The 26958-nt window shown below is 49.2% G+C and overlaps 1 protein-coding gene across 3 annotated transcripts in view; it reads right to left on the reverse strand.

The window, feature by feature from the left end:
* Positions 1–26958, reverse strand: part of RAMP2 (receptor activity modifying protein 2) — an 893533-nt gene that overhangs the window by 208678 nt on the left and 657897 nt on the right. For all 3 annotated transcript variants that reach the window (XM_040329748.1, XM_040329749.1, XM_040329750.1), the window contains exon 3: positions 10497–10593. In XM_040329748.1, coding sequence (XP_040185682.1) covers positions 10497–10593 — 97 coding nt within the window. The remainder of the gene's footprint in view (positions 1–10496; positions 10594–26958) is intronic.

A 26958-nucleotide genomic window follows, 5' to 3' on the forward strand; every position in this document is an offset into this window, starting at 1 on the left:
CGTCGCTTCTATGACGCGCTCGTTGGAATGTGCTTTTTCTATTCCAGCGAGTGCGAGATGTCAAAACCCTGTCGCCGAGAATCAGCATGACGCTGTCGTGCTGGAAACACATTCTCGGCAACAGGTACAGTAACTTCAGAGTTTTAGAATTGGATTGGTTATATTCCGTGTTAAACCATTGATTCATTCTAAATCTAAAATATAAGCTTTGATCAAATTATCAAGCTTTGCACAATATAACATTTTGTTTATGCATTTAAAAGTGTAAGAGCCGGTTCACACAGGGGCAACTCGTTAGGCGACTCAGCTGCCTGACAAGTCGCGCTCCGCTCTATTCAATGGAACCGTTCTAATAGGAGTGACTCAAGTCGCTCCGACTTAGAAAAAGGTTCTTGTACGACTTTGGGGGCGACTCGGGGCGACTTGCATTGACTTCAATACAGGAGACATTTTGCAAGTCACCTCTGAAGTCGTCTTCAGATCGCCTTGCCGAGTCGCCCCCAAAGTCGTGCCGCCCCTGTGTGAACCGGGTCTCAGTGAGAAGGTCTGTTTGTTCTGAGAAGAGATCACATAGAGGTAAAGCGGAGGTTCACCCTAAAAATTATCTATATACCATTACATCCAGCATACTACTGACATCTACAGTATGCTGGTATTTTTTTTTTCCGCTGTACATACCTTCTTATAGTTCTTTTCACCCGGCTTCCGGGTTCTCACTGCCCCGGGGAGTAGGCATTCCTATGAAGAGGCGTAGATGATTGACGTGCAGGTAAGACGCGTCATGCGTTCCAAAAATAGACAAACTAGGACTCGGCTCTATACGGCGCCTGCGCCTGCCGTGTAGAGCAGACTGCGCAGGCGCCGTATAAAGCCGAGTCCCAGTTCGTCTATTTTTGGAACGCGTGATGTGCCTTACCTGCACGTCAATCATCTACGCCTCTTCATAGGAAGGCCTACTCCCCGAGGCAGTGAGAACCCGGAAGCCGGGTGAAAAGAACTATAAGAAGGTATGTACAGCGGGGAAAAAAAAAAAAAACAGCATACTGTAGATGTCAGCAGTATGCTGGATGTAACGGTATATAATTGTTTTAGGGTGAACCTCCGCTTTAAGGTAAACATATTTGTTTACTAGTCTGTGAAAACATGGAAGGATATTCACAAGTTACCAAGTTTTAAATGTACAAGTATCATTCTAGAACTGAAATGTGATATTTTGTAATAGAGCTTGTATAGAAATGTGAATTATCTTTATAACCATTTATCTTTGATATATAGAAGTACATCCATTTGTTTTATCACAAATTATACCTGATTTAAATTTGCACTGTATTTATAATTTGCACTGTTAATAAATATAGATATTTTAAATATCATTTGTGTCACTTGTCTTCAAAATAGCACAGATAAACAAACTCAAATTTCTTGTTTGTATTGTAGGAATATTGTAAATCTCCCAAAAACAAGATGTGCATATTTCCATAAATACAATACTATTGTATTATTTCAGTATAAACATTCTGACATAATGCAGGAATATGTAAATGGCTCATTGACATGTGATTTTTATTTCTGAAGAGTAATCCACATTCAGTTCACTCTTCAGAGAGCATTTGAGAGGCATTGAGGAGGCGCCGTATCGCCTCCACACTGCCTCTACAGCTAAATGTGGTAGTGGTTGAGGGGCAATAAAGGCACGGCTCAACTGCAGTTTTTTTTTGTGTGTGAACGAGTCCTAAACACATGACTGAAGCTTACTGTGGGTGATGACAGAAAAACCTGTATCTTTCATTTATTTGCATCTTTATATTTAAATTATCAAGAGGTTTGAGAAGTAGTGCATAGTATTACAGGTATAGCTAAATTCCAGGTATGACCATTTTTATATAGTTACCTTGGTCTAGATTGGACTCATGTAATTATGTACTTTACTACAACTGAGGGATCACCCAGGAAGCTGAGAATCACTGTAGTACAGCCATACTACACTGCTAGTAATTGCCACTAGCTTCCAGCTTTGGTTTGGGGTCCACACCCTATTGCAATAGGCTGCACACACCTATGATATCCACATAGCTTTAGGCCTCATGCACACTGGACGTTTTTGGACTTTGTTACAGTTTACTCTTCAGAGAGCATTTGAGAGGCATTGAGGAGGCGCCGTATCGCCTCCACACTGCCTCTACAGCTAAATGTGGTAGTGGTTGAGGGGCAATAAAGGCACGGCTTCACTGCAGTTTTTTTTTTTTTGTGTGTGAACGAGTCCTAAACACATGAATGAAGCTTACTGTGGGTGATGACAGGAAAACCTGTATCTTACATTTATTTGCATCTTTATATTTAAATTATCAAGAGGTTTGAGAAATAGTGCATAGTATTACAGGTATAGCTAAATTCCAGGTATGACCATTTTTATATAGTTACCTTGGTCTAGATTGGACTCATGTAATTATGTATGTACTTTACTACAACTGAGGGATCACCCAGGAATCTGAAAATCCATGTAGTACAGCCATACTACACTGCTAGTATTTGCCACTAGCTTCCAGCTTTGGTTTGGGGTCCACACCCTATTTCAATAGGCTGCACACACCTATGATATCCACATAGTTTTAGGCCTCATGCACACTGGACGTTTTTGGACGTTTTTACAGCAGCTGTTTTTGGCAGTAGACATGTTTTTCTACAGTTCTTAAACTCTCCATCATGTTATCCTATGTGTCCATACACACATAGGCTGTTATCAGCAGTTTTGGGTAGTGGTGTTTTTGAGCAGTAAAAAAAACCAAAACTAGTGGGTTCTTTGAGACATTTTCAGCTGTAAAAATGCTCTAATGCTGATAAACGTCGATAAACGCTCAAAAATTTCGCTCACCAGCATTTTTTAATGTTTTTGATCCATTGAAAAAAAAAAAAAATTCTTTAAAAAAAGCCCACTAAAAAACCCTAACACGGAAAAACGCTAATAAACGCTATTGCAAGAACAATGAAAAAAGTAGAAAAACTCACTGCAAAGCTACTGCCGTTTGATAACGTTATTTTAACATCCAGTGTGCATGAGGCCTAATGGTTGGTAAGGTTAAATAAAGACACCAGTCCATCCAGTTCAACCTGTGTGGGTGTGTATTTATGTTCCTACCACGTTCCTGATACCTGTATATTGTGTTCAAAAAGATGCCCATCTAAGAAATGTTTTAAATTCACAATACTTACTGCTGAAACCATCAACATCCTTATCACTCTATGGCCCCGTACACACGGTAGAATCCATCCGCAGATAAATCCCAGCAAATGGGTTTCTGCGGATAGATCCTATGGTGTGTACACGCCAGCGGATCTGTTTCCGCGGAGAAATCTCCTCTGGGATGGATTCCAGCATATCGGATATTTGCTGTGCTGCACAACAAATCCATCTGCTGAAATCCATTCCAACGGATGGATCCGCTCGTCTGTACAGACTTACCGGATCCATCCGTCCAAAGGGATTCCCCGCACGCGTCGTAATGATTTGACGCATGCGTGGAATTCCTTATATGACAGCGTCGCGCCCGTCGCCGCGTCATAATCGCGGCGACGGCGCGACATGTCATCGGCAGAGGATTTCCGCGCAGATTTCAATGCGATGGTGTGTACACTCCATCCCATCGAAATCAGCGGAAATCTTTGAGAGGATTTATCCGTGGAAACGGTCCGCTGGACCGTATCTGCGGATAAATCCTCTCGTGTGTACGGGGCCTATCAGTAAAGAGCCCCCCTACGCAGTTTAAGGTTAAACAGCTTCCCATGCAACTACATTGACTGGCCACGTATCCTCTTGAGTGACCCGAGATTGAATAGTTTCCTCCCAATGAAAGAAAAAGTGACGAGCGCAACCTCTAAATGCAATCTCTCAAAAGAATCTGTGAATAGCACCATTTGAGAGATTGTATTTAGAGGTTGCGCTCGTCACTTTTTCTTTCATTCAATTTATAGTGAATTTGTACACTTTGAAGATTTGAGCAGCATCCTTATTTATTTATTTATGCATTGATTGGTCCCACCTACACATTTTTTGGATTCACTAGGTAAGCGCAAGAGATTTTTCTTTTTAGTTTCCTCCCAATGTTGGAAACACCATTAAAGTGGTTGTAAACCCAAATGTCCCCAATAGTTTGAAGGCTGTAGGAGATGGGAGGGGTGAGGAGACGGAAGGGCGATGAGGAGAGGATTGGAGAGGGGATTGTGATCTTAAAGCTAGCCGAGAGCTACGGAACTGGGGAGAGACATACAGGAGAGATGCAGTGACAGAGGGATGTATTCAGACCACGCTTTCAGGGTTCAGCAGCCATGATAAACGTGGTCAGCTCTCAGAGGGGAAGTCAGGGCCAGACAGGATCAACCAGGTACTATTGGAGATGGAAAGGGGCAATTGACAAAGCAAAAAGCACTATGTTACAGCTTGTAAATTAAAGGGACAGGAGCATCAATCTTTAAAGAGGAAGTAAACACTTACTTTTTCCCCCCTTTTTTTTCTTACCTGCAAAGTAAAAGCATAATGTGCTAGTATGCATACTAGAAAATTATGTGCAACTTGCCTGTAACATCCCTGCTGGAAGCCTCATTGAACTTCGCCCATCTTCCTTCCGGATCCGCAGACTCTGGCTGTGTGACTGGCCGGAGCCACGTGACGAAACGGCACAGGTGGCCATTCATTTAGAGCGCATGTGCCGCTGACGTCATCAGTGCAGTATACAGTAAATATCTCCTAAACTGTGCAAGTAGGCTATTATAAATAAATGGGGGGAAGAACAGCGCTGAACCACTGACATAAAGATGAATCTCAGGTAAATTAGGCTCCTTTCACACATGTGGACCGTTCGGGTCCGCCTGTCAGTTTTTTAGGCGGACCTGAACGGATGCTCCATGCAGTTCTATGAAGCGACGGATGTCAGCGGTAACATGTCTGCTGACATATGATCTGACAGGTGAAAATGGACATTCGTGTGTGAAAGAGCCCTTACAGTAACACTTTAAAGTGGTTGTGAACCCAACCACACAACTTGCACCTACAGGTAAGCCTAGATTAAGGCTTACCTGTAGGTGCAAGAAATATCTCCTAAACCTCCACGGTTTAGGAGATATTTAAAATAATGAAAGGCGCCGGCGCACTGAGCATGCCGTTTTTGTGAATGGCATTATTGGGGTTAATGCCGTATTTCCGCGCATGCGCGAGACCAATGTCATCGCCGCTCCGGCCAATCACAACGCCGGAGCGGCAATAACAGGAAGAAGATGCGAGGGGCCATGGCGGCGGAGGGGAACGAGGAGGACTTCGGGCGCTTCGATCTCAGGTAAGTGCCACATAATAAGCTTGTATGCTATGCATACTAGCTCATTATGCCCCACCGTTTTTCAGGGGGTATTTTCTCTTTTAAGGCTTACCTATAGCTACAGAGAATAACAGAGTTTACTTCCTCTTTATAGACCAGGCCTTTTTGTGACATTTGTTGTTAGCATATGAAAATCTGTATTTTTTTTTCTAGAAAATAACTTAGAACATTATATATTTATTTTAGCAGATACCCTAGAGCAGTGTCTCTCAACTCCAGTCCTCAAGGTGCCCCAACAAGTCATGTTTTCAGAATTTCCCTCAGATGAAACAGCTGTGGTAATTACTAAGGCAGTGAAACTGATCAAATCCCCTGTGCAAAACAATGGAAAGCCTGGAAACATTACCTGTTGGGGCGCCTTGACGACTGGAGTTGAGAAACACTGCCCTAGAGAATAAAATGGCGGTCATTGCAATCATTTTTGTCACACTGTATTTGTGCATCTTTTGGGAAGAATACACTTTAAGGAATTTAAAATAAAACAAAACATTAAAGTTAGCCCAATTTTTTGGTATAATGTGAAAGATGATGTTATGCCAAGTAAATAGATACCTAACATGTCATGTTTAAAATTGTGTACGCTTGTGGAAAAGCGACAAACTATGGTACTTAAAAATCTCCATAGGCGATTTTTAGGCCCCATACACACGACCAAACATGTATGCTGAAACTGGTCCGCGGACCAGTTTCAGCATACATGTTCGGTCGTGTGTAGGCACGAGCGGGCCGAATTCCAGCAAACATTTGCCCGCCGGGCCTTTTCCCAGCAGACAAATATTCCTGGACGTGTTTTAAAACCGTCCGCTGGAATCCTGCCCGCTCGGACATGTACGGTTGTCAGTACAGACCTACCGTACATGTCCGAGCCCCCTGCCGTCCCTCGCATGCGTCTAATGACTTTGACGCATGCGTGGAAGCCTTTAAATGGCAGGCCCGCCCACGTCGCCGCGTCATCGTCACGGCGACGACGCGGACATGCCCCGCGTATTGTTTACACGCAGACTTCTGTACGATGGTTAGTACAGCCATCGTACAGAAGCCCTCTGGCAGACATGTACGGTGAAAACGGTCCGACGGACTGGTTTCATCGTACATGTTTGCTCGTTAGTGCCCGGCCTTACAGGTTACCTATTTAAAGTTATGCCGCGTACACGCGATCGGAATTTCAGACAAGAAAAGTTCTGTGAGCTTTTGGTCGAAAATTCCGACCGTGTGTAGGCTCCATCGGACATTTTCTGTCGGAATCTCCGACAGCAAAAATTTGAGAGCTGGTTCTCTAATTTTCCAACAGGAAAAATTCTTGTTGGCAATTCCGACGCACAAAAAAACATGCATGCTTTGAATCAATTTGACGCGTTTTCGGAATCATTGAACTACATTTTTCTTGGCTCGTTGTAGTGTTGTATGTCACGCTTTCTTGATGGTCGGAATTTTAGACAACATTTGTGTGACCGTGTGTATGCAACACAAGTTTGAGCCAAAATTCCGTCTGGGAAAAAAATCCACGGTTTTCTTGACGGAATTTCCGATCGTGTGTACGCGGCATTACAGAGGAGATCTAGTGCTGGAATTATGGCTCTCGCTCGAACAATCGTGGCAATACTTCACATGTGTGGTTTAAACACTGTGTTTAAACCACACATGTGAAGTATTGCCACAATTGTTCGAGCGAGAGCTATAATTCCAGCACTAGATCTCCTCTGTAATGCCGCGTACACACGATCGGAAATTCCGTCTCATTATCTGTCTCCTGATTGCTGGGGAGGTATTTTAGTGTGATAATAGCGAAAATGAATTCGCTATCGTCACACAACAGGGTAGGATCAGGGAGCAGTTCTCTGCACCCCGAGCCCACCCTTTTTTTAAAGTGGTAATAAAGGTTCGATTTTTTTTTTTAACTAATAACTAACATGTAATGCTTACCTTCACTGTGCAGCATAGGTGTGCGCAGCCTATTGCATTAGGGTGTGCACCCCAAAGCTCAAACATATTTGCATGTGTATATACAGTATACTGATGGTGTCAGTAGGGCAGTGGACAGTGTCAGTAGTTTTTTATTTTTATTATATATTTACTTTATTTTAGGAGCCCCATTAGGGAGCTTTGGTGAAATATCAGGGGTCTATTTCTGTGCGTTACTGCACGCTTAACGCAATATATTTGTGTGCATTACTGCATGTTTAACGCAGTATATTCCAGTGTGTTACTGCACGTTTAATGCAGCATATTTCCGTGCGTTAGTGCATGTTTAACGTTGTATATTTCAGTGTGTTATGTGCCGTTTAATGCTGTATTTTTCTGTGCGTTAGTGCAGGTTTAACGCAGTATATTTAGGGGCAATCTGCACCACACAGGGTGATTAGGGTGTGCCCAGGCACACCTGGCACACCCTGTGCGCACACCTATGCTGTGCAGTTTATTTTGCACAGAGTGGGCCCGATCCTGCTGTTCTGGGGTCCCTCATCAGCTGTCCTGGCTCCTCCCTGCTTCAGATAACCCCTCTGGGAAGCTCTCTCCCAAGGGGGCTACCTTTGCGGATGCGTTCCCGAGTCCTGCACTCGGTGACCATAGCCGGCAATTGCAGGACTCGGCCCAGACACCCGCGTCATTAGATTTGATTGACAGCAGTGCGAGCCAATGGCTGCGCTGCTATCAATCTATCCAATGAAGAGCCGAGAAGCCCAGGCAATGTTCGAGCGCATTTGCGACGTGGGACTTTCCAGGGATCAGGTAAGTAAAGCGTGGGGGGGGGGGGGGGGGCGGTAATCGTCTTTTTTTTTTTCACCTTAATGCATAGGCTGCATTAAGTTGAAAAAACATGAACCTTTACAACCCATTTAAGTCTATTAAAGCCTCTGGCTCTAATCAGGTGCTTGGAGAAAACACTAGTCTGGCGCCCTGATATGTAGATAGGGGGCCAGGATGCATGGATATGGGGGGCGGCGGCCGTGCACCCTCTATGGACGGACCACCACTGATCACTGCTCTCTGGACACGCCCCTGTAAACAGTTTTCTATCAATGTACATATACTATCATCAACCCCATGTCTCCATGTCTGTAATGCATAAGGGATTTATTTTAAAATGTGGACAGTGTCCTAGCTAGCAAGGGGCTAAACATGCTCTAGGAAACAGTGACTGTAGCACAGACACCCCAACCTCAGTGAACTCTATGTGGGAGATTTTTGCACCGATAATCTGTCACCCACACTGACATTTGTCATGCAGAGGATTGTCAGAGTCCTAAAAGTGTTTGACACTCAGCGTAATTGCTAAGTAGCGCCTGCGTATCGACTTTCTGCATTCAGAAAGCTCGATACGCCGACTGCAGCCTAAGATATGACTGGCATAAGGTTCTTATGCCGTCGTATCGTAGGCTGCATTCTTACGATGGCCGCTAGGTGGCGTTCCCGTAGTGGTCAGCGTAGAGTATGCAAATTGCATACTCACGCCGATTCACAACCGTACGTGCGCCGGGCGTTCGCATTTTACGTCGTTTGCGTTCGTCGGTTTCTGCGTAAGGCTGTTCCTGCTATTAGCAGGAGCAGCCAATGCTAAGTATACCCGTCGTTCCCGCGTCGCGATTTTTTAAAATTACGTTGTTTGCGTAAGTGAATAGTGAATGGCACTGGACGCCATTTACGTTCACGTTGAAGCAAATGACGTCCTTGCCACGTCATTTACCGCAATGCACGTCGGGAAAGTTTCCCGACGGAGCATGCGCACTACGTTCGGCGCGGGAACGCGCCTAATTTAAATGATCCACGCCCCCTACGGGATCATTTAAATTACGCGCGCTTACGCCGGCCAGTTTTACGGAGCGCACGCGCAAATTACGGAGTTACTGCTTCGTGAATGAAGCGTAGCGCAAGTAATTTACGGAGGCGTAGCGTTAAAACGGTACGCTGCGCCTCCGTAAGAGTGCGCAGCCCTACCTGAATCTACCCCAATGTATTCAAATTGGGACCCCTGTCATTCCAGAAATGTCCACTGGGTAATTTCTGTACTCCAGGGATGTGATACCATCCCTGGCCAGCAGTTGGCACCAGAGGGGTCCTGGCAGAGCAACTTTCCCCAGCAGCCAATTAGAGGAGTTTTTCCCTCACGGAGCATGCTGCGGAGGGGTATATCTGTGACAGGTGTCATGTGCTAAAAAGGTCTTCGCGGGGACCCGGTTTCAGGTGCGACATCCACCTTCAGGGTGTGCGCATCCATGGACCCTGCCGGCGTGGCTCACCTGGCCAAAATTGCAGGCTACACCGGACCTCATCCGGAGGTAAAAGGGGACTCCAGTGACTTACTGGAGCCCTGATGCTATTGAGAAGATCCCAGGCTGGATGCCGTTCGATTGGGGGGTCAGCTTGAGGAGAACCCGGACGCAAGTTGTCCAACAGGGCTTGAACGAACCAATCGGGGATCTGGTGACCAGAACGCTGACAGGTACGCTTTGCTGTCATCCGGTGACCTATGCAGAAATCTACTGGGAGGATTCGCTCCATTTACTCATTCAGCTCACCTAAAGTAATTGGCCTGTGGCAGAGGCCCTAGAGCCAGGTCTGTGAGAGAGATCTGTTCCTCCCAGAAATCCTAAGTGACACTTTGGCTGCCAGGCTTGTGAGAGGGGTCTGTCCGGGGGCACTTCACCCACTCCAGCTAGAGTGGCGACGAATCACAAATTGGTTCTACTGAGGGCAGGACTGCTCTGTTCATATCCAGGCCTGATACCACAAGGTTCCTTTCTCCTTTCATCAACCTTCCCTTTCCTAATTAATGTTGATGTTGGCTGTGTTGGCCTGGAAATAAAGCATTGGAAAACCTTTATTCACTGTCTGGACCTTCGCTCACTACTTTGTTTCTACAATTGCACCCCTGGGCCACATCAAGGTAACTTAATATGCCGATCCCAACAACAAATCAGCGGCTCCTGCGGGGGTAGCGCCACACACATATATATATATATATCTATATATATATATATATATATATATATATATATATATATATATATATATATATATATATATATATATAGATATATATATATATGGGAATCAATTGGCTTATTATACCCATTAGTTAAATCAAAGTAAATACATTATTGTAGAATTTTCTGAAAATGCAGTCAATACCTGACAACAGAATCCCATGTACACCAGTGGTCATGAAAAGTCCTGTTCATTCTGTTATCAAAATTGTCCCAACACTTCTGAACCTCTGAAGGATAATCTGCATAAGAGACATAAAAACAGAAAACAATTAATGACTAACAGACTCTTTCCAGAGCTTCCCCTAGCCAGAATATTTTTCACATTTTAGACATGATTACCATGTATGTAAGTGCTTTTCAGGTTCATTCCAATGGCCAGGGCATTTTGGGAAAGCAAAATACAGCGCTCCCAAACCGTCCCAAAGATGCTGCTTGCAGGACTTTTCAGAACATTCAGCAAGTGCAGCACCCGAGTGTGAAAAGTCACACTTGAATGAGTGGGAGGCATTTTCAGGTGCTTAGCAGAGGCTATTTCTAGCGCTAAAGCGCCTGAAAACCACCCCAGTGTGAAAGGGTTCTTGTGGTTTTACTCACTCCATCCACTCCACTGTATCTATGAAGGAAACCAAGATTGCCACCCAGGTTAGACTTCAAATGTGTCTGCCTTTGTTCATCTCCACTGCATAGGGATAATTGGGAGTGGTAGTTTACAGAAGTAAGAAAACATAGTTTTTTTCCATGACATGAAAAATGGTCATGTGCACGCAGCATTAGGATTGGTAAGCGTCAATATATTATATTCTTGTTTTTGGCTTTAGACATACTTTAACTTATGTATATTTCATACGCCTTCTTCTGCATCACCTCATTCTGTAAGCCCTAAGGCAGGGGTGGCAAACACAAGGCCCGCGGGCCGAATCCGGCCTGCCAAGCCTTGTCATGTGGCCCGCCAGCCTCCACCGCTTGTTCCAGTGCCGCCCGCTCTGTGGCCTGTTGATGATCAGGCCGCACAGCGGGAGGTAAGCGGCGCCCATGGCCTGGACTGGGTTAACACAGGTCGCGGCCACCGCTCACCTACCGCTATGCGGCCGTGCCTGTGTCATCTCCGGGCTCCGGCGCAGCTACGTTAGCGACTGATTGGCTGAGCTGTGTGTCTTTCACACACAGCTCAGCCTCAGAATCTACGCTGACAGTTCGGCTCTTCGGACTGCTCGGACACTGCTCCTCCTCTTCCCGCCTCTCTACACTGTCTGGCCCGCCCACACCCCCTGTGTCTGCCCCACCCACACATCCCCGGGAAAATGTGAAGGAAGATCGAACATATGTTAAAAAGCTGCAGGCAGCCCGCCCCTGACCCTCCATCCTGGGGTGAGTAAGCTCACCCTCTCCCACCTCTCAGTGTATATATAAAACTAATTTAAGGGGTGCTCTGTGGACTCTGATGCAAGAGGGGGGCTTTGGTGGGCAGAGCCCCCCTTACATCAGAGTTCCCCTTAACATCCAAGTCCACAGCATTACAAGGTGCTCTCTGCGGACTCTGATGTAATGGTGCTCTGTGCGGACTCTGATCTAATAGGGGTCTGTGTGGACTCTGATGTAATGGTGCTCTGTGCGGACTCTGATGTAATGGTATGGTGCTCTGTGCGGACTCTGATGTAATGGTGCTCTGTGCGGACTCTGGTGTAATGGTGCTCTGTGCGAACTCTGATGTTATGGTGCTCTGTGCGGACTCTGATGTAATGGTGCTCTGTGAAGACTCTGATGTAATGGTGCTCTGTGTGGACTCTGATGTAATGGTGCTCTGTGCGGACTCTGATGTAATGGTATGGTGCTCTGTGCGGACTCTGATGTAATGGTGCTCTGTGCGGACTCTGATGTAATGGTTCTCTGTCTGGACTCTGATGTAATGGGGGTCTTTGCGGACTCTGATGTAATGGGGGTCTGTGTGGACTCTGATGTAATGGTTCTCTGTCTGGACTCTGATGTAATGGGGGTCTTTGCGGACTCTGATATAATGGGGGTCTGTGTGGACTCTGATCTAAGGGGGGTCTGTGCGGACTCTGATCTAAGGGGGGTCTGTTCGGACTCTGATCTAAGGGGGTCTGTGTGGACTTTAATGTAAGGTAGCAGGGGGCGAGAGGAACTGGAGATCTGCACAGTGAGCAGAGAGTAAAAGGGGGGCATGATTGCAGGGACACTGCCCTTTGTACATAGCGCACCCCTGAATCCCTGCACTATGTACGTAGCACACCCTGAATCCCTGCACTATGTACGTAGTGCACCCCTGAATCCCTGCACTGTGTACGTAGTGCAACCCCTGAATCCCTGCACTGTGTACATAGCGCACCCCTGAATTCCTGCACTGTGTACATAGCGCGCCCCTGAATCCCTGCACTGTGTACGTAGCAAAATCCTGACGTGATCCTGAACTCTGCATTTTGTATGTAGTGCGACCCATATACAACTGGCCCTTTGAGGGCAACCACACTGCCCTCGACGAAATTGAGTTTGACACCCCTGCCCTAAGGTACCCATACACATTAGATGAAGGTCACCTGACCTAGCGGCTTTAGGTTGGAATAGAAACCAATCACAGTGCTAATGGGCACCATCAAATTAAACAGGCTTTCCTTCATAGGCTTTTATTCTTACATATAAAGTCAGTAGGCTGGGTTGGATATTCCCAAGTAATTGCTACTGTTACAAAATTAGAACTGTTCCCGAGGTGCATAAACATGGATACTTGGGCAGTGCAAATATGCATGTACTTCGTTTAATGCCTTTGGAAAGACTCACTGAGAACAACAGATCTACCAGTCTTTAATATTCTCACTAGGGTTGCCACCTGTACGGGTTTCTCCCGGACAGTCCGGTTCTTGAATGATGTGTACAGGTTTTCATCTGCTCCAGACCGGGACACATCATTCAGACCGGCCTGCACTGAGAGTGACAAGACTTCTCAGTGGATGATGTGTCTCCCCTCCCCCACAGTGTCAGTCCACCCCGCACTAATGCTGAGTGCATGGGGATCTGAACCTCAGTGAACCCACACTGCCTGCCGCTGATTGCATGCATGAGGAAGCCAGTGGGCAGGCCTGGACAAGGGGCAGGCAGCTGAAGAATCCAAAAGCAGGGATGAGGATGTGCCCATATCTATTGCCAACTTCCTTTCTATGGCAGCAGCACATCCCCTTTACATACAGAAGAAACTCCCTTTCTCCTTGACACAGGCTCCTCTCTTAGGCTGGGTGGCTGGATCAAGGCTGTAACAGAGCTCCTCTACAGGTGGGCGGAGTAAGTGAGACAACCCTACACTGCCCAATCGATCACTGCTTCCTGCCCAGCTGACATCAAGGCTCACCATGGGGCAGACTGAAGATAACAGGATGGATGCCTCACTGCATATTCTCCTTCCTTGAGTCCCAACCTGTTCTGCCTTCCAAACTGTATGATTCTGTGCTGTAAACCTGCTCTGTACCTTGCAGTTCAGGTTTACTGAAAGTGAAAGTAAAAATCTTGACTATGCCAGGAATATACTGGGACTTTTCAGGCTACACAAGGATGTACTCCCATACCTCCCAACTTTTAAAAATTCCAGTGTGGGACATTCATTCACATTTTTTTCCCTGCCATCAAAGTTGTTGAGCGGGTGGGGAGGGTGTTGGGTTTGAACTACCGCGGGACGGTGAATATTTTTTTATCTGACAGCAAAGTTGTTGGTTCCTAACGTGGGACGGGGAATATTTTTTTTATGCCATCAAAGTAGTTGAGCGAGGGGGCTTCCGCAAGAGGGTGAATCTTTTAATCTGTTGAGCGGGGGGGGGCTACCATTGAACGATCGCCCGACATTACAAAAGGGGGGGTGTCACCGCCCGCCCGACATTAGAGGATAAGCGCGCAGGGGGGGGGGCGCAGGGCGATATCTTCCTACCTCCTTGACTTCTCTACCTGTGCGGGAAATATTCTCTATCGCGGGACTGCAGGAAAATAGTGTCTATGCACGGTTTCCCGCAAAGGTATGTGTACTCCACACACTATATCATATTAAAAATCATTATTTTTGATAATGTAGAATACTTTTATGTAGAACCTGAATAGTCCCAGTATATTCCTGACATTGTCAACATTTGAGCATAAACAGCAAGAGACATACAGAATACAGCCCAACTCCACTTTTCCACTTTTATGTATGTTTCCATGTTCCAGCCAGCTGTACTGTTCTCCTCCTCCACCCAAAGTCTCAGCATCATTGCATACCATACAGGAACATTAACCCTAGTACAATGAGGATGATGGAGTGCTACCACAGCCTGTCACAACATTCACAGAAGCTGCAGGGGATCAATCACAGAGATTGAGGGAATCAGGTAAAGTTGGGTAAACACACACACAGTAAATTTATTCCAATTCAGGATCGGACTGACAACTCATGGCAATAGGAGATTATGGGGCCCCCTGGCTTAGAGTAGGGTGACCACATTTCCAAACTACCATTCAGAGGCACACCCCCTTCTTAAAAATCAGCTTGTGCTGTAACGAATCACACCACAGTGATTGGACACAGGAGGCAGGATTTCTCCAATCACAAGCAGGGGGCGGGGATTGTGCTTTTCCAGGCATTCCCGACCAGGACAAGTATTGTCAGTGAGTAAAGCGGTGATGTGGCGGCCTTTTTTGGGTGCATCAGATTGGCCCCTGGGGGTGGCTGTGTCAGTTTTATTCCGGGACACTGTATTGTCCTGGCATAAAGGTACCCGGGACAGACCTGCAAAATGCGGGACTGTCCCGGGCAATCCAGGACATGTGGTCACCCTAGCTTAGAGATGGCCGCCATGTGGCAGCCATCTTTTTATATGTAACATGAAAGAAAAGCCCGGAGCAGGGGAATGCAATGGAGTGTGTGGAGGACGGGCATGACTAGGTTAACAGGGAACTAACTGTAAGGGACACAGGGATTGGCTGGCCAGCATGGGGGCGGAGGAAGGGAGTGCATAGAGGCGAAAGTTTCCCGCCCCCGGGAAGCACAGCGCGGAGGAAACTTCAGGGGACAGGTAGCATGGCGGCAGTGGACGAGTTACTGGCCCAATTGCAGGCGGAGGCGACAGCGCACGGCCCTGAGTGGCTTCGGGAGCAGCTGCAGCCTATATTGGTGAGGCCGGCGGCTTCAGAAAGCACGGGGGGTAGAGAAACGGGGCGAGCTTGGCAGTCTCGCCCGCCAGAGCGCTTCTCTCCCGACTCCTCCCCCAGAGCCCAGTGTCAAACTGGGAGTCCCCATTCGCGGGCCCCTCCGGGCCCCCCGCGAAGCATGCTGCTATGCCCGCGAAGGGGGGGACCGGGAGGAATCCCCAGCATAGACGGGGCTCGGCGGGCGGCCGCTCAGTCAGTCCCAGCACGGCATCAGTACCCGCTCAGCATGTGGAGTCAGCAGCAGGCCCCGCCCCCAGGTGATGTCACAGGGTTCGGCGCCTCAGCGAGGGAGATCCAGGTGCGCAGTAGCTGGGCCTTTTAGTTCCACGGCCTGCGGCCTAGCTTTGCCCAGGGAGGATGCGGGAAGGGGAAGCAGCAGCAGTGTTGGAGACGGCAGAGCTGGGGGACCCCCCCCCAGGCCCGGGCGACGCAGAAATCCGTGAGCGGTTCTGGAGCACAGAGGAGGGGTCAGTCAGGCGCCAGACTCTCGGCAGGCAGGGATCCTTCCCCTGGTGGGCACTCATCAGCAGAGGAGGAGCCAGAGGTGTCGCGGTCGGAAGGGGAACTGACAGAGTCCGAGGAGGAGCAACTTCCCAGGAGGTCGGCGACTGCGGTGGAGTCGGGACGGTCGGCTGGTGGGTCCTTGCCTAGGCAACCCGGTAAGTCAATTTTACATTTACCTTCTTCAGACTGTTTGGGGTGTTAGCGCCTGTTAGTGATGGGGTTAGTACTGCTGTGGGCATGGTGGGGACTGCGGGGCCCGGTGTGGTGCAGGGGGCCACGCCCGGCAACGCTGTAGGCGGGGTGGCAGGCCCGGGTGAGGGCGGTTTCGCAGGTTTTTTGGCTGGGATAAAAGAACTGGTGAGCAGATTTGAAAATCCGGGGAGTGCTGTTGCCGGTCCGGCAGCGACTTGGGTCCCCCCCTGGGGGCTGACGTGGGGTTGGTTGCTACTGTGGCGGTGCCCGTGGCCCCGCCGGTGGTGGCAAATGCTGCTCTGCCGGTTCTGGATACTACGGTCCCGCCCGTGGTGGAACAGCCGGTGGCTGTGGGGGCGGCGGCTCTGGGTACGCCGGGGGGAGAGTAAGGCGGCTGGAGCAAGTGAGGTGGCGGGTAGGCAGGAGGTAATTTGTTTGTCCGACGCGGCGAAATGTGAAGTTTACATGTTTTGAGGGGCCGTTGGGTGCCCACTTGAAAGCAGAGGTCAGAGAGAAGATCTGGAAGGGTGAGTATGTGGAGATTTTCTCTCTTCTCCCCCTGGAGAAATTTTACTTGGACAGGGTCAAGCCGGACGAATCCAAGAAGGAGGAGGAGGAGAAGCGTAGGTATCGGCTGATTCCGCGCACGTTTGCTAACCGGTTGCAAGCTTTTGGTATTTTGGCATGCGTGGTAGGGGAAAAGAAGCCGGAGTACTGCACGGCACTCTTCATCTACCAGACTGTGATCAGGGAGGCGTATAGGTTTTATGGGGGTTCCGCATGGCTGCGGGACGATGAACAGTTTAGGCAGCGGATGGCAGTGCGCCCGGATCTGCGCTGGAACCACAAGGATATGAACCTCTTGTTGTGTTTGATGACGGCGGCGAGGGCATGGGACAGTTTTTTCAGGGGGCAAAAGAGGTCTGTTGGCAGTTTAACTCCGGTACCTGCAGGTTTGGAGGCACCTGTCGCTACAAGCATGAGTGTTCCGGTTGCGGGGGCTCCCTCGCTTTGTCCAGGTGTTTTAAGCAAGGCAAGGGTTGTTCCGGCGAGTCTGCTAACAAGAGGGAAGACGCCGGTGATGGTGGAAAGGATGCGGCCGTTTTTCGGTAGGTATGCAGACAAGGGGGCGGCGCACATTTTCGAGAGGGGGTTTTCGGTAGGTTTTCACATTCCATGCGCTTTGAAGAAGGTTCCCCCGGTGTCTCGTAACTTGCGGTCTGCGCTGATGCATCCGGAGGTGGTTTCAGAAAAACTGCGGAAGGAGGTGGCGCTGGGGCGCATGCGGGGTCCTTTTCCGGCAGCACCCTGGGGGGATTTGGTTGTTTCTCCACTGGGGGTGGTCCCGAAAAAAGAGCCCAATAAGTTTTGGTTAATTCACCACCTCTCCTTCCCAAAGGGGGGGTCGGTCAATGACGCCATCGATCTGGAGGCCTGCACAGTGAGCTATACCTCGTTTGACGCAGCGGTGTACTGGGTACGGCACTATGGGCATGGGGCGCTGATGGCGAAGTCCGACATCGAAGCAGATTTTTCGCTTATTGCCGGTGCACCCTGATAGTTTCTGTTTGTTGGGGTGTCATTGGAAGGGGGAATTTTACGTGGACCAGTGTTTACCCATGGGGTGCTCCATTTCTTGCGCGCTTTTTGAACTGTTCAGCTCGTTCCTGGAGTGGGTGGTACGGGACGTGTCAGGTGTGAACTCGATCATCCACTACTTGGACAATTTTCTTTGCGTGGGCCCGGAGTCATCCAGGATTTGCACGGTGCTTTTGGCTACGCTGGAACACATCACGGAGCGCTTCGGGGTGCCTTTAGGTACCCGAGAAGACGGAGGGGCCGAGCACGGTCATGACGTTTTTGGGCATCACGCTGGATTCCGAAGCGATGGAATGCCGCTTGCCGGAGGACAAGCTGGAAGCGCTGAAGGCAGAGATTAGGGGTATGCTGGGGGTCCGCAAGGTGCAACTGCGGGCTCTTCAATCCTTACTGGGCAAGCTAAATTTTGCTTGCCGCATTTTGCCCATGGGGCGGGTGTTTCGGCTAGCACTGCAGGGGTGAATTCACCTAAACACTTAGTCAGCCTGGGCAGGGTTCACAGGGAAGATCTGCGGGTGTGGTACTCCTTTCTGGAATCATTCAATGGTAGGGCTTTGTAGATGGCGGGCCCGGTCAGTAATTTCGATTTGGAGCTGTATACGAACGCGGCGGGCCACAGTGCTGGGTAGAGGCATGATTCACGAGGAACCTGGTTCTGCTGGAATTGTTCCCAGTAGTGCCAACAGTGGAGCTGTGGGGGTCCGCTTTCCAGGATCGGAAGGTGCGATTCCATGGGGATAACCTGGGGGTGGTGCAGGTCATCAATCGGGTGTCGGCTTCGTTGCCTCCAGTGGTTCGGTTGCTGCAGCACTTAGTCTTGAGATGCTTGCAATTGAATATGTTTATTCATGCAGTGCACCTTCTGGGGATGGAGAACATCATTGCTGACGCTTTATCTTGCTTTCAGTGGGACAGGTTCCGAGAGTTGGCGCCGGAGCAACACAGAGTGCCTTGTCCGGATTGACTGTGGAGGATTGCGTTGGCGTGATCTCTGGATGGATCAGGAGGTCGGTGAGTGAGGTCACTTGGGGGGCGTACAGCAAAGTGTGGCAGGAATGGGAGGCGTTGGCAAGGATGGTAGCGGTGGATCCGTCTGGGCCAGAGGTACGGTGGCTGGTTCTCTACTTTGTCTCCAGAAATATGGAGGAAGGGGCGTCAGAAGCTGCGTTAAACAGGAAGATGGCGGGGCTTATGTTCCTTTTCAAGTTGCAAGGTTGCCAACATTTCACAAAAGACTTTTGGGTGCGGCAGGTGCTCAAGGGTTAAAGAAAAACTAGATTGACTAGGGACGCTAGGCGTCCAGTGTCGTTCTCAGTCCTGGAGGGGATCCTGGGTAAGTTACAGGAGATTTTTTCTTCGGAATACGAGGTTTATTTGTTCAGGGTGGCATTCGCGTTGACATTTTTTGGGGCCTTTAGGATCAGCAAGCTGGTCAGCCCTTCGAAAAAGGTGCAAGGGGGACTCGGGTTACAGGAGGTGATTTGTGTGGAGGACAGGGTATCGATGTGGTTGCGTAGGTCGAAGACGGACCAGATGGGTAAGGGCAAGGAGATTCAAGTTTTTGCTTTACCCGGATCGGCGCTGTGTCCAGTAGGGGCGGTGAGGATTTTCTTGGATAAGTGCCCTAGGGTGGTGGGGTCCTTTCTCATGCACAGCGATGGATCTCCATTGTCGAAATTTCAGATTGTTTCGATTTTCAAAAAAGGTTTGCGTTCTTTGGGGTTGGACGAAAAGTTTTTTTTTTTCCCACTCTTTCAGGATAGGGGCGGCGACGGAGGCAGCTCGTAGTGGGTTGGGCACGGAAATAAACGTTTCCATAATATATGTTTTTTTTTATGCACAAAAAGTGATATTTTTGTCTTACTGAGGAAATATTACAGAAGAACTTAATCAAAACCAGCAACTGTTGAGACAATAAACACCTTGGTCAAGTCTATGTACAGTATAATGTACAGAGTATGTGGGTCAGGAGTAAGTAACAAACAAAACAACATATAGGGGCAGATTCAGGTAGCTTTTACGGCGGCGTATCTCCAGATACGGCGCCGTAATTTTAAATCTGCGCCGGCGTATCGTTACGCCGATTCTCAAAGGCAGATACGCTAAAAAAATAGGCTTCCTCCGCCGACGTAACTTGAATGCGGCGGCGTATAATTGTGTGCAATATTACGTTGGCCGCTAGGGGCGCTTCCGTTGTTTTCGACGTAGAATATGCAAATTACCTAGTTACGTCGATTCACAAACGTACGCGCGCCCGGCGGTAGTTTTTTACGTCGTTTGCGTAAGGCTTTTTTGGCGTAACGTTGCTCCTGCTATTAGGTGGCGCAGCCAATGTTAAGTATGGACGTCGTTCCCGCTTCGAAATTTGAATTTATTATGTCGTTTGCGTAAGTCGTTCGCGAATAGGGCTGGACGTAATTTACGTTCACGTCGAAAGCAATGACGATTTGCGTCGGAATTTCGATCATGCGCACTGGGATTTTTTCACGAACGGCGCAGGGGGTCAACCTAATTTAAATAAAACATGCCCTCTCAATATCATTTGAATGACGTGCGCTTATGCCGGCCCCATTTACGCTACGCCCCCGTAAGTTAGGAGGCAAGTGCTTTGTGAAAACAGCACTTGCCTCTCAAACTTACGGCGGCGCAGCGTAAATACGATACGCCGCGCCGCCGTAAGAAGGGGCGCAGCTACCTGAATCTGCCCTATAGAGTACAGCAGTCAGGATGAGTGCCACGCTCACATCAGAGTCCTCCCTTACATTAAGGTCCCAACATTCTCCCTTTATATCACAGTCCACAGAGTGCCACACTACTGGAGAGCCCCCAGTGTGCCACCCTACGGCAGAGCCCCCCAGTGTGCCACCCTACGGCAGAGCCCCCCAGTGTGCCACCCTACGACAGAGCCCCCCCAGTGTGCCACCCTACAGGAGAGCCCCCCAGTGTGCCACCCTACGGCAGAGCCCCAAGAGTCCCACCCTGCAGCAGAGCCCCCAGAGTCCCACCCTGTGGTAGAGCAACCGGTGTGTCACCATATGGCAGAGCCCCCAGAGTCCCACCCTGTGGTAGAGCAACCAGTGTGTCACCATATGGCAGAGCCCCCAATGTCACCTTCCATCAGTGTCCCCTTACACACACCTTTGAAACTTGGTGCTTGGTGTGGTAGGGCAGCTGGTGGGAAAATGCTTTTAAAAAAAAATCCACATGTTGCAGCCTTTGAACTGCGCAAGTGACTCGTACAGCCAGCGAAATGGTGAACTGCTGTGGTTGGATCGGGCAACGGGGCATGTGAATAAAAGGTCATGCTTGATATGTGCCATGATGTCACTGCACAGGTGTGTACCCAGACCTGCCCTGGCTGCCTGATCCAAGGCCGAGCTCAGCAGTGCACCATTCAGATGGCCCCGAATGGCAAAAAGTGGATTTTTCACAGGCATGGGATTGTTAGAGACACTTCTGTTGAGCAGCAGTGGGCACACATTGATCATACAGTATACACACACAGTATGAATCAGTGGCAGCTGGTGCGCAATTATTTTTTTGGGAGGGGGGGGCGCAATCAAAATTGGAAAAAAATCTGAAAAATACTGAAAAAAAAAACATCAATTGCAGCCTCACTGTGCCCCATCAAATGCAGCCAACTGTGCCCCATCAAATGCAGTCAACTGTGCCCCATCAAATGCAGTCACTGTGCCCCAACAAATGCAGCCAACTGTGCCCATCAAATGCAGCCACTGTGACCCCCGGAGGCATTTAATTTAACCAGCACCCCCCGTTGTCTGACCGACAACACTTACTCCATGTTGGTGGCGGGTCAGGCAGTGGGTGACGGCGGTGAGATGTGGGACAGGCAGAGTGGAGAAAAGCTCCTGCTAGGCATCCAATAGGAGTGCCTGTCCTTTCAGCCAATTAGACTCAAACTTCCTAATTGGCGGAGAAGCGGTTCAGTGTTAGAAAATAAAATTTTAATTTGCTTTTCTAACACACCTGGATGGGCTCTGAGCGCTCTGCACTCCGAGCCCACCCTAATTTGAAGCTTATTAGAGCCTTTGGCTCTAATCAGGTGCTTCAAAAAAACACCCCCCCGCTGCAATTTAGGGGCCCGGCGTCCTAAAAAGGGGCTGGACGCCTGAATAGGGGGTGGCCGCAGTGGCCATGGATAGATTCATGCAATACATGAATCTATACATTCTGGGGTGGCGTGATAGAGGGGGTGGTTCCCTTAATGGATGGACCGCCCCTGGCATACACACACATGCACAGTATACATACACAGGGCCAGATTTACAGACAGCGGCGTATGTTTGAGCCGGCGTAGCGCATCTCATATGCGCTACGCCGACGTAACATAGAGAGGCAAGACCAGTATTCACAAAGCACTTGCTCCCTAAGTTACGGCGGTGTAGCGTAAATGGGCCGGCGTAAGCCCGCCTAATTCAAATTTGAAAGGTAGTGGGCGTGTTGTATTAAAATTAATCGTGACCCCATGTAAATGAATGTCCGAACGAACGGCGCATGCGCGGGCATGCTCAGAATCACGTCGCATATACTCCCTAAGATACGACGGCTCAATGCGTACGACGTGAACGCAACCTATGCCCAGCCCCATTCACGTACGACTTACGCAAATGACGTAAAATCGAACGGCTGTTCCAACATCCATACCCTAACATTACTTACCCATGCTTTATGAGGGATAACTTTACGCCGGACGCACGTCTTACGTAAACGGCGTAGCTTACTGCGACGGCATAGGAGACTTACGTCGGTCGGATGGAGCCAGAATTCAGGCGTATCTGGTTTTAAGAATACGGCGCATAGATACGACGGCGCATCCTAGAACTTACGCGGCGTATAATAAGATACGCCGGCGTAATTAGTTTGTGAATCTGGGCCATAGTGTGTATATATTGTAGCAGAGCGTCCCAGAGAGAGCCTGGGAAAGTCCTGTTCGGGGTTTATACCTCTCCCAGGCTCCTCTCTTATACGTTCAGGGAGCTCTGATCCAGTTCAGGTGTTCCTCTCTCCCAGGTCCATTTAAGCTTAATGATTTAAGGTGCCAAGTCCGGGATAATGTGGCCGCCATCAGGAAGCACCAGAGGGGCACGGGGGGAGGACCGCCATGTGATCTGCGGATGTCCCCGGAGGAGGAGGTGGTCGCCAGGTGTCTGGAGAGGGATTAATTGGAGGGCCTGGAGGGCTTTGACTCCCTTGATTAGGCCTCGAGGACAGGTAAGTGCTTTTTATCCCCCATCCGGTGTGTAGCATGTGAGGGGGTGGAAGGGAACATGTGACAAGTGTGTGGGTCCACCAACATGTGAATGTTTTGTATCATCCACAGATGTGATGGAGGTAGCGGGGCCATCTGCTGCTGGTGGCCGTCCCACGTCATCATCCTCAGCCTGACCCCCTGGGAAGCCAAGATCCAGCGGTGGAGGGGAGTGGCCACACCTCTCCTCTCGAGGTGGTTGAGGAGGAGACGGTGAACCTTGCTGAGGTTTGCCTCTATTTTGAGGATTCTTCCTCTTTGGCCGGACCCTCTCAGACCTCCCCCCAGCAGGGGAAGCCTGGCCTCCTCGGCACATATCTCAGACGGCCTGCAGGATGTCAGTGGCAATTGCGCTGCAGTGGTCACCTGCCTTGGGGAGCTGCAGGCCACCACAGCAAACCTTGTGGCAGAGGTTAAGACCCTGACTGTGGTGGTACAGGCCAACACGGCTGCCATCGAGGCGGAGGGGAGGCAGAGGCTGCGCCATCAGCGGCACAACACCACCCGCCAGCTGAGAATGCAGGCTCAGACCAATCTGTTCCTCAGCCGCATTGCCGTGGCATTGGAGGGCAGGCAGCCATCACCTGCCAGGAGTGGCAGACCTGGGGATGATCCACCTCCAGATGCCCCACCCGAGGCTCCCCCCAGGCAGCTGAAGAGCCAGAGCCGTGGCACCCGGCGTAGCCCACGACAGGGCAAATGAGTGCCATTTTTATTTTCTTTATGTGCTCAGGTCATGAGCTTTTTTATTTTCTTTATGTGCTCAGGTCATGAGCTTTTTATTTTCTTTACGTGCTCAGGTCATGAGCTTTTTTATTTTCTTTATGTGCTCAGGTCATGAGCTTTTTTATTTTGTAGTGTATGCACACGGTGAGGAGTTCAGGCTACAGTGTGACTGGTGTGTGAACCGATCTCCATCGATACCACAAAAAATATCATTGGTGCTTTGCGGAACAGCACATCGCCCAATGATATCATCCCCACCAAACTGCTGAAGGAATGTGCCGACATCCTGGCACCACCCATCACACAGCTTATAAACCAGTCATTTAAGGAAGGCACAGTGCCATCCCTGTTGAAAGAGGGCACAATCCAGCCCATCTTGAAAAAACCTAACCTGGATCCCAAGGACCCAACTCACCGCCGTCCCATAACAGGCCTAAATGTTCTCTCCAAGATAATGGAGAAAGTAGTGGTACAACAGCTGCAACAGCATCTAGATACCCACAATCTACTGGATCCATTACAATCAGGCTTCCGTCCCGGACACGGGACAGAAACGGCCTTATTCAAAATATGGGACGATGCCCTCGAGGCCGCAGACGAAGGAGAATCTTGTCTCCTGGTTCTGCTGGACCTAAGCGCAGCCTTTGACACGGTAGACCACAAACTGTTACTGATGCGACTAGCCAAGGTAGCAGGAGTCGCAGAAGGTGATTTACCATGGTTTTCTTCCTTTCTTGAAAACCGATCACAAACAGTTAAACTGGGTTCTTTCACGTCGGAAAAGCGCACGGTGTCATGTGGAGTCCCCCAAGGATCCCCCATGTCACCGGTGCTTTTCAACATCTATCTTCGCCCTCTCTTTGATATTATCAGTAGCCAAGAACTACTCTATCACTCTTATGCAGACGATACGCAACTGTATTTTCGCATCTGCAACAAAAAGGATCATCATCCCAGTTTAGAGAAATGTCTCTCTTTGATAGAAAACTGGATGACAAAGAGTTATCTTAAACTCAACAGTTCAAAAACAGAACTCCTTATGTTTCACGCCAGCCGAAAGAGTCAACTGGCAACAACCCTGGACACCCCCGCCCATTCTGGGCCAAATCATCACCCCTAGCTCCAAAGTCAAAAGTCTCGGGGTCATCTTCGACACCTTCATGACAATGGACGCACAAATAGGGTCAGTAGTCAGCGGAGCGCACCATTTGTTGCGCCTACTACGCAGACTTATTCATTTATTCCCAAAGAAGACGTAGCAGTCGTGGTGGGGAACAATCGTGAATTCCAGACTGGACTATGCTAACGCCCTTTACCTCGGACTCCCAAAGTACCAAATCTCCCGTCTGCAAGTCGTTCAGAATACGGCCGCCAGACTGGTTGACTGGGAAAAAAAAATGGAATCAATCTCACCTTCGCTGAGAACCCTTCACTGGTTGCCAGTAAAAGACAGAATTGCATTCAAAAGCACTCTGCCTGACACATAAGTGCATCCATGGGAAGGCTCCGCAATATCTTTGCGACAAGATAGAACCTCACAATTCGAATCGCGTTCTGCGATCCACCGACCAAAATCTGGTCAGGGTACCAAAAACCAAATACAAGTCCAAAGGAGAAAGAAGGTTTGCTTTTCAAGGTCCCGAGACTATGGAACGCTTTGCCAACCAGCATTCGGTTGGAGGAAAACCACCTGACTTTCAGAAGACAGATCAAAACTCTGCTCTTCTGATGTCATGAGACACGAACAACTAGCGCCCAGAAGCGATTCAGTTCGCATGCGCCGCGCTTTATAAGTTTTTCATTCATTCATTCATTCAATGTGGTATGAATGGACAGCGACACCATTGGGGCCTTGGCACGGCGTTGCTGCTCCCAAGTCCTGCATGGTGGGCTAATCCAATGTGAGGTGGATGTGGTGTGTGAGCTAGGGACCACAGTGGTGTGCATGCGTGCTTTGTCCGTGTGCCATGATGAATGTGTGTGTTTAACATGCAAAGATGCGTACCACGAGGCATCTCCTGACTGCTCTTCCCTCAGCAGACCGGGTAGCCTTGGTTAGGGGGGGGACTGTCTGGTTCGGGGGTCAAGTCATCACATATGTCAGTCTCCAGGCCCTTTCTCATGGTGTAGTTGTGTAGCATGCAACATGCACCGATGATCTGGCACACAAAGTTTGGGGAATACAACAGGGTCCCCCCCGGACTTATCCAGGCATCGGAAACGGGCCTTCAGGAGGCCAAATGTGCGTTCCACCACTACACGGGTACGTATGTGTGCAGCATTGTATTTTCTCCTCTGGTTTGGGGATTCCGGAATGGAGTCATGAGATGGGGTCCAAGTGCATATGCAGAGTCACCTGGAAGGCAAAAGACAGGTGGATGTTAGTCGTGCATGTGCCCCTTGTGATGTCTGCATCATGTTGTCAGACAGTCATGCCTGACACCCATGTCACTCACCAACCAGCCAGCTGTCCATGTACACGTTCTGTTCGAATTGCGTTGGGATGTTGCTTTGACGGTATATGTAGCTGTCGTGGCTGGACCCTGGGTGTTTGGCACGGACGTGCCATATGAGGCATTGGGCATCGGCTATCACCTGTACGTTGATGGAATGCCACTGCTTCCGATTGCGGTATATGTGCTCTGTGGATTATTGAAAATTCCTGTACTGCCGCACTCCTTGAAACGATGTCTTAATTCAGCAAAAGTATATGTGCTCTGCATTGCCTTCTGCCACAGTTGCTCATGGGTGGGTTGGATGATGTGGTGGGACATGCGGGTGAGGATTGTGGGGACAACCTGGTGCACGCATCTGCTCATGGTGGATTGTGACATCCCAGTCACGCTTCCACTTGTACGCTGAAAAGATCCACTGGTGAGGAAATGCAGTGTTGCCAGTACCTTGACCAGTGGCTGCACTGCATGTGCGCGTTGTGTCTTGCTGGTGATGTCATCATGCAGGGATGTGGCTAATTCCAGGATGGTAGCAGGGCTGAATCTGAAGATGCGATACACCTCTGATTCCCCCATGCCAAAGACTTCATGCGCATTCGGTATATCCTCTCCCGTGCCCTCCTACGTGCCTGTGGACGCAGTAGTAGTGCTATGACCATGGCTGCCCCTGGCAT

The sequence above is a fragment of the Rana temporaria genome, chromosome 12 (assembly GCF_905171775.1).
Source record: "Rana temporaria chromosome 12, aRanTem1.1, whole genome shotgun sequence".
NCBI classification, from domain to species: domain Eukaryota; kingdom Metazoa; phylum Chordata; class Amphibia; order Anura; family Ranidae; genus Rana; species Rana temporaria.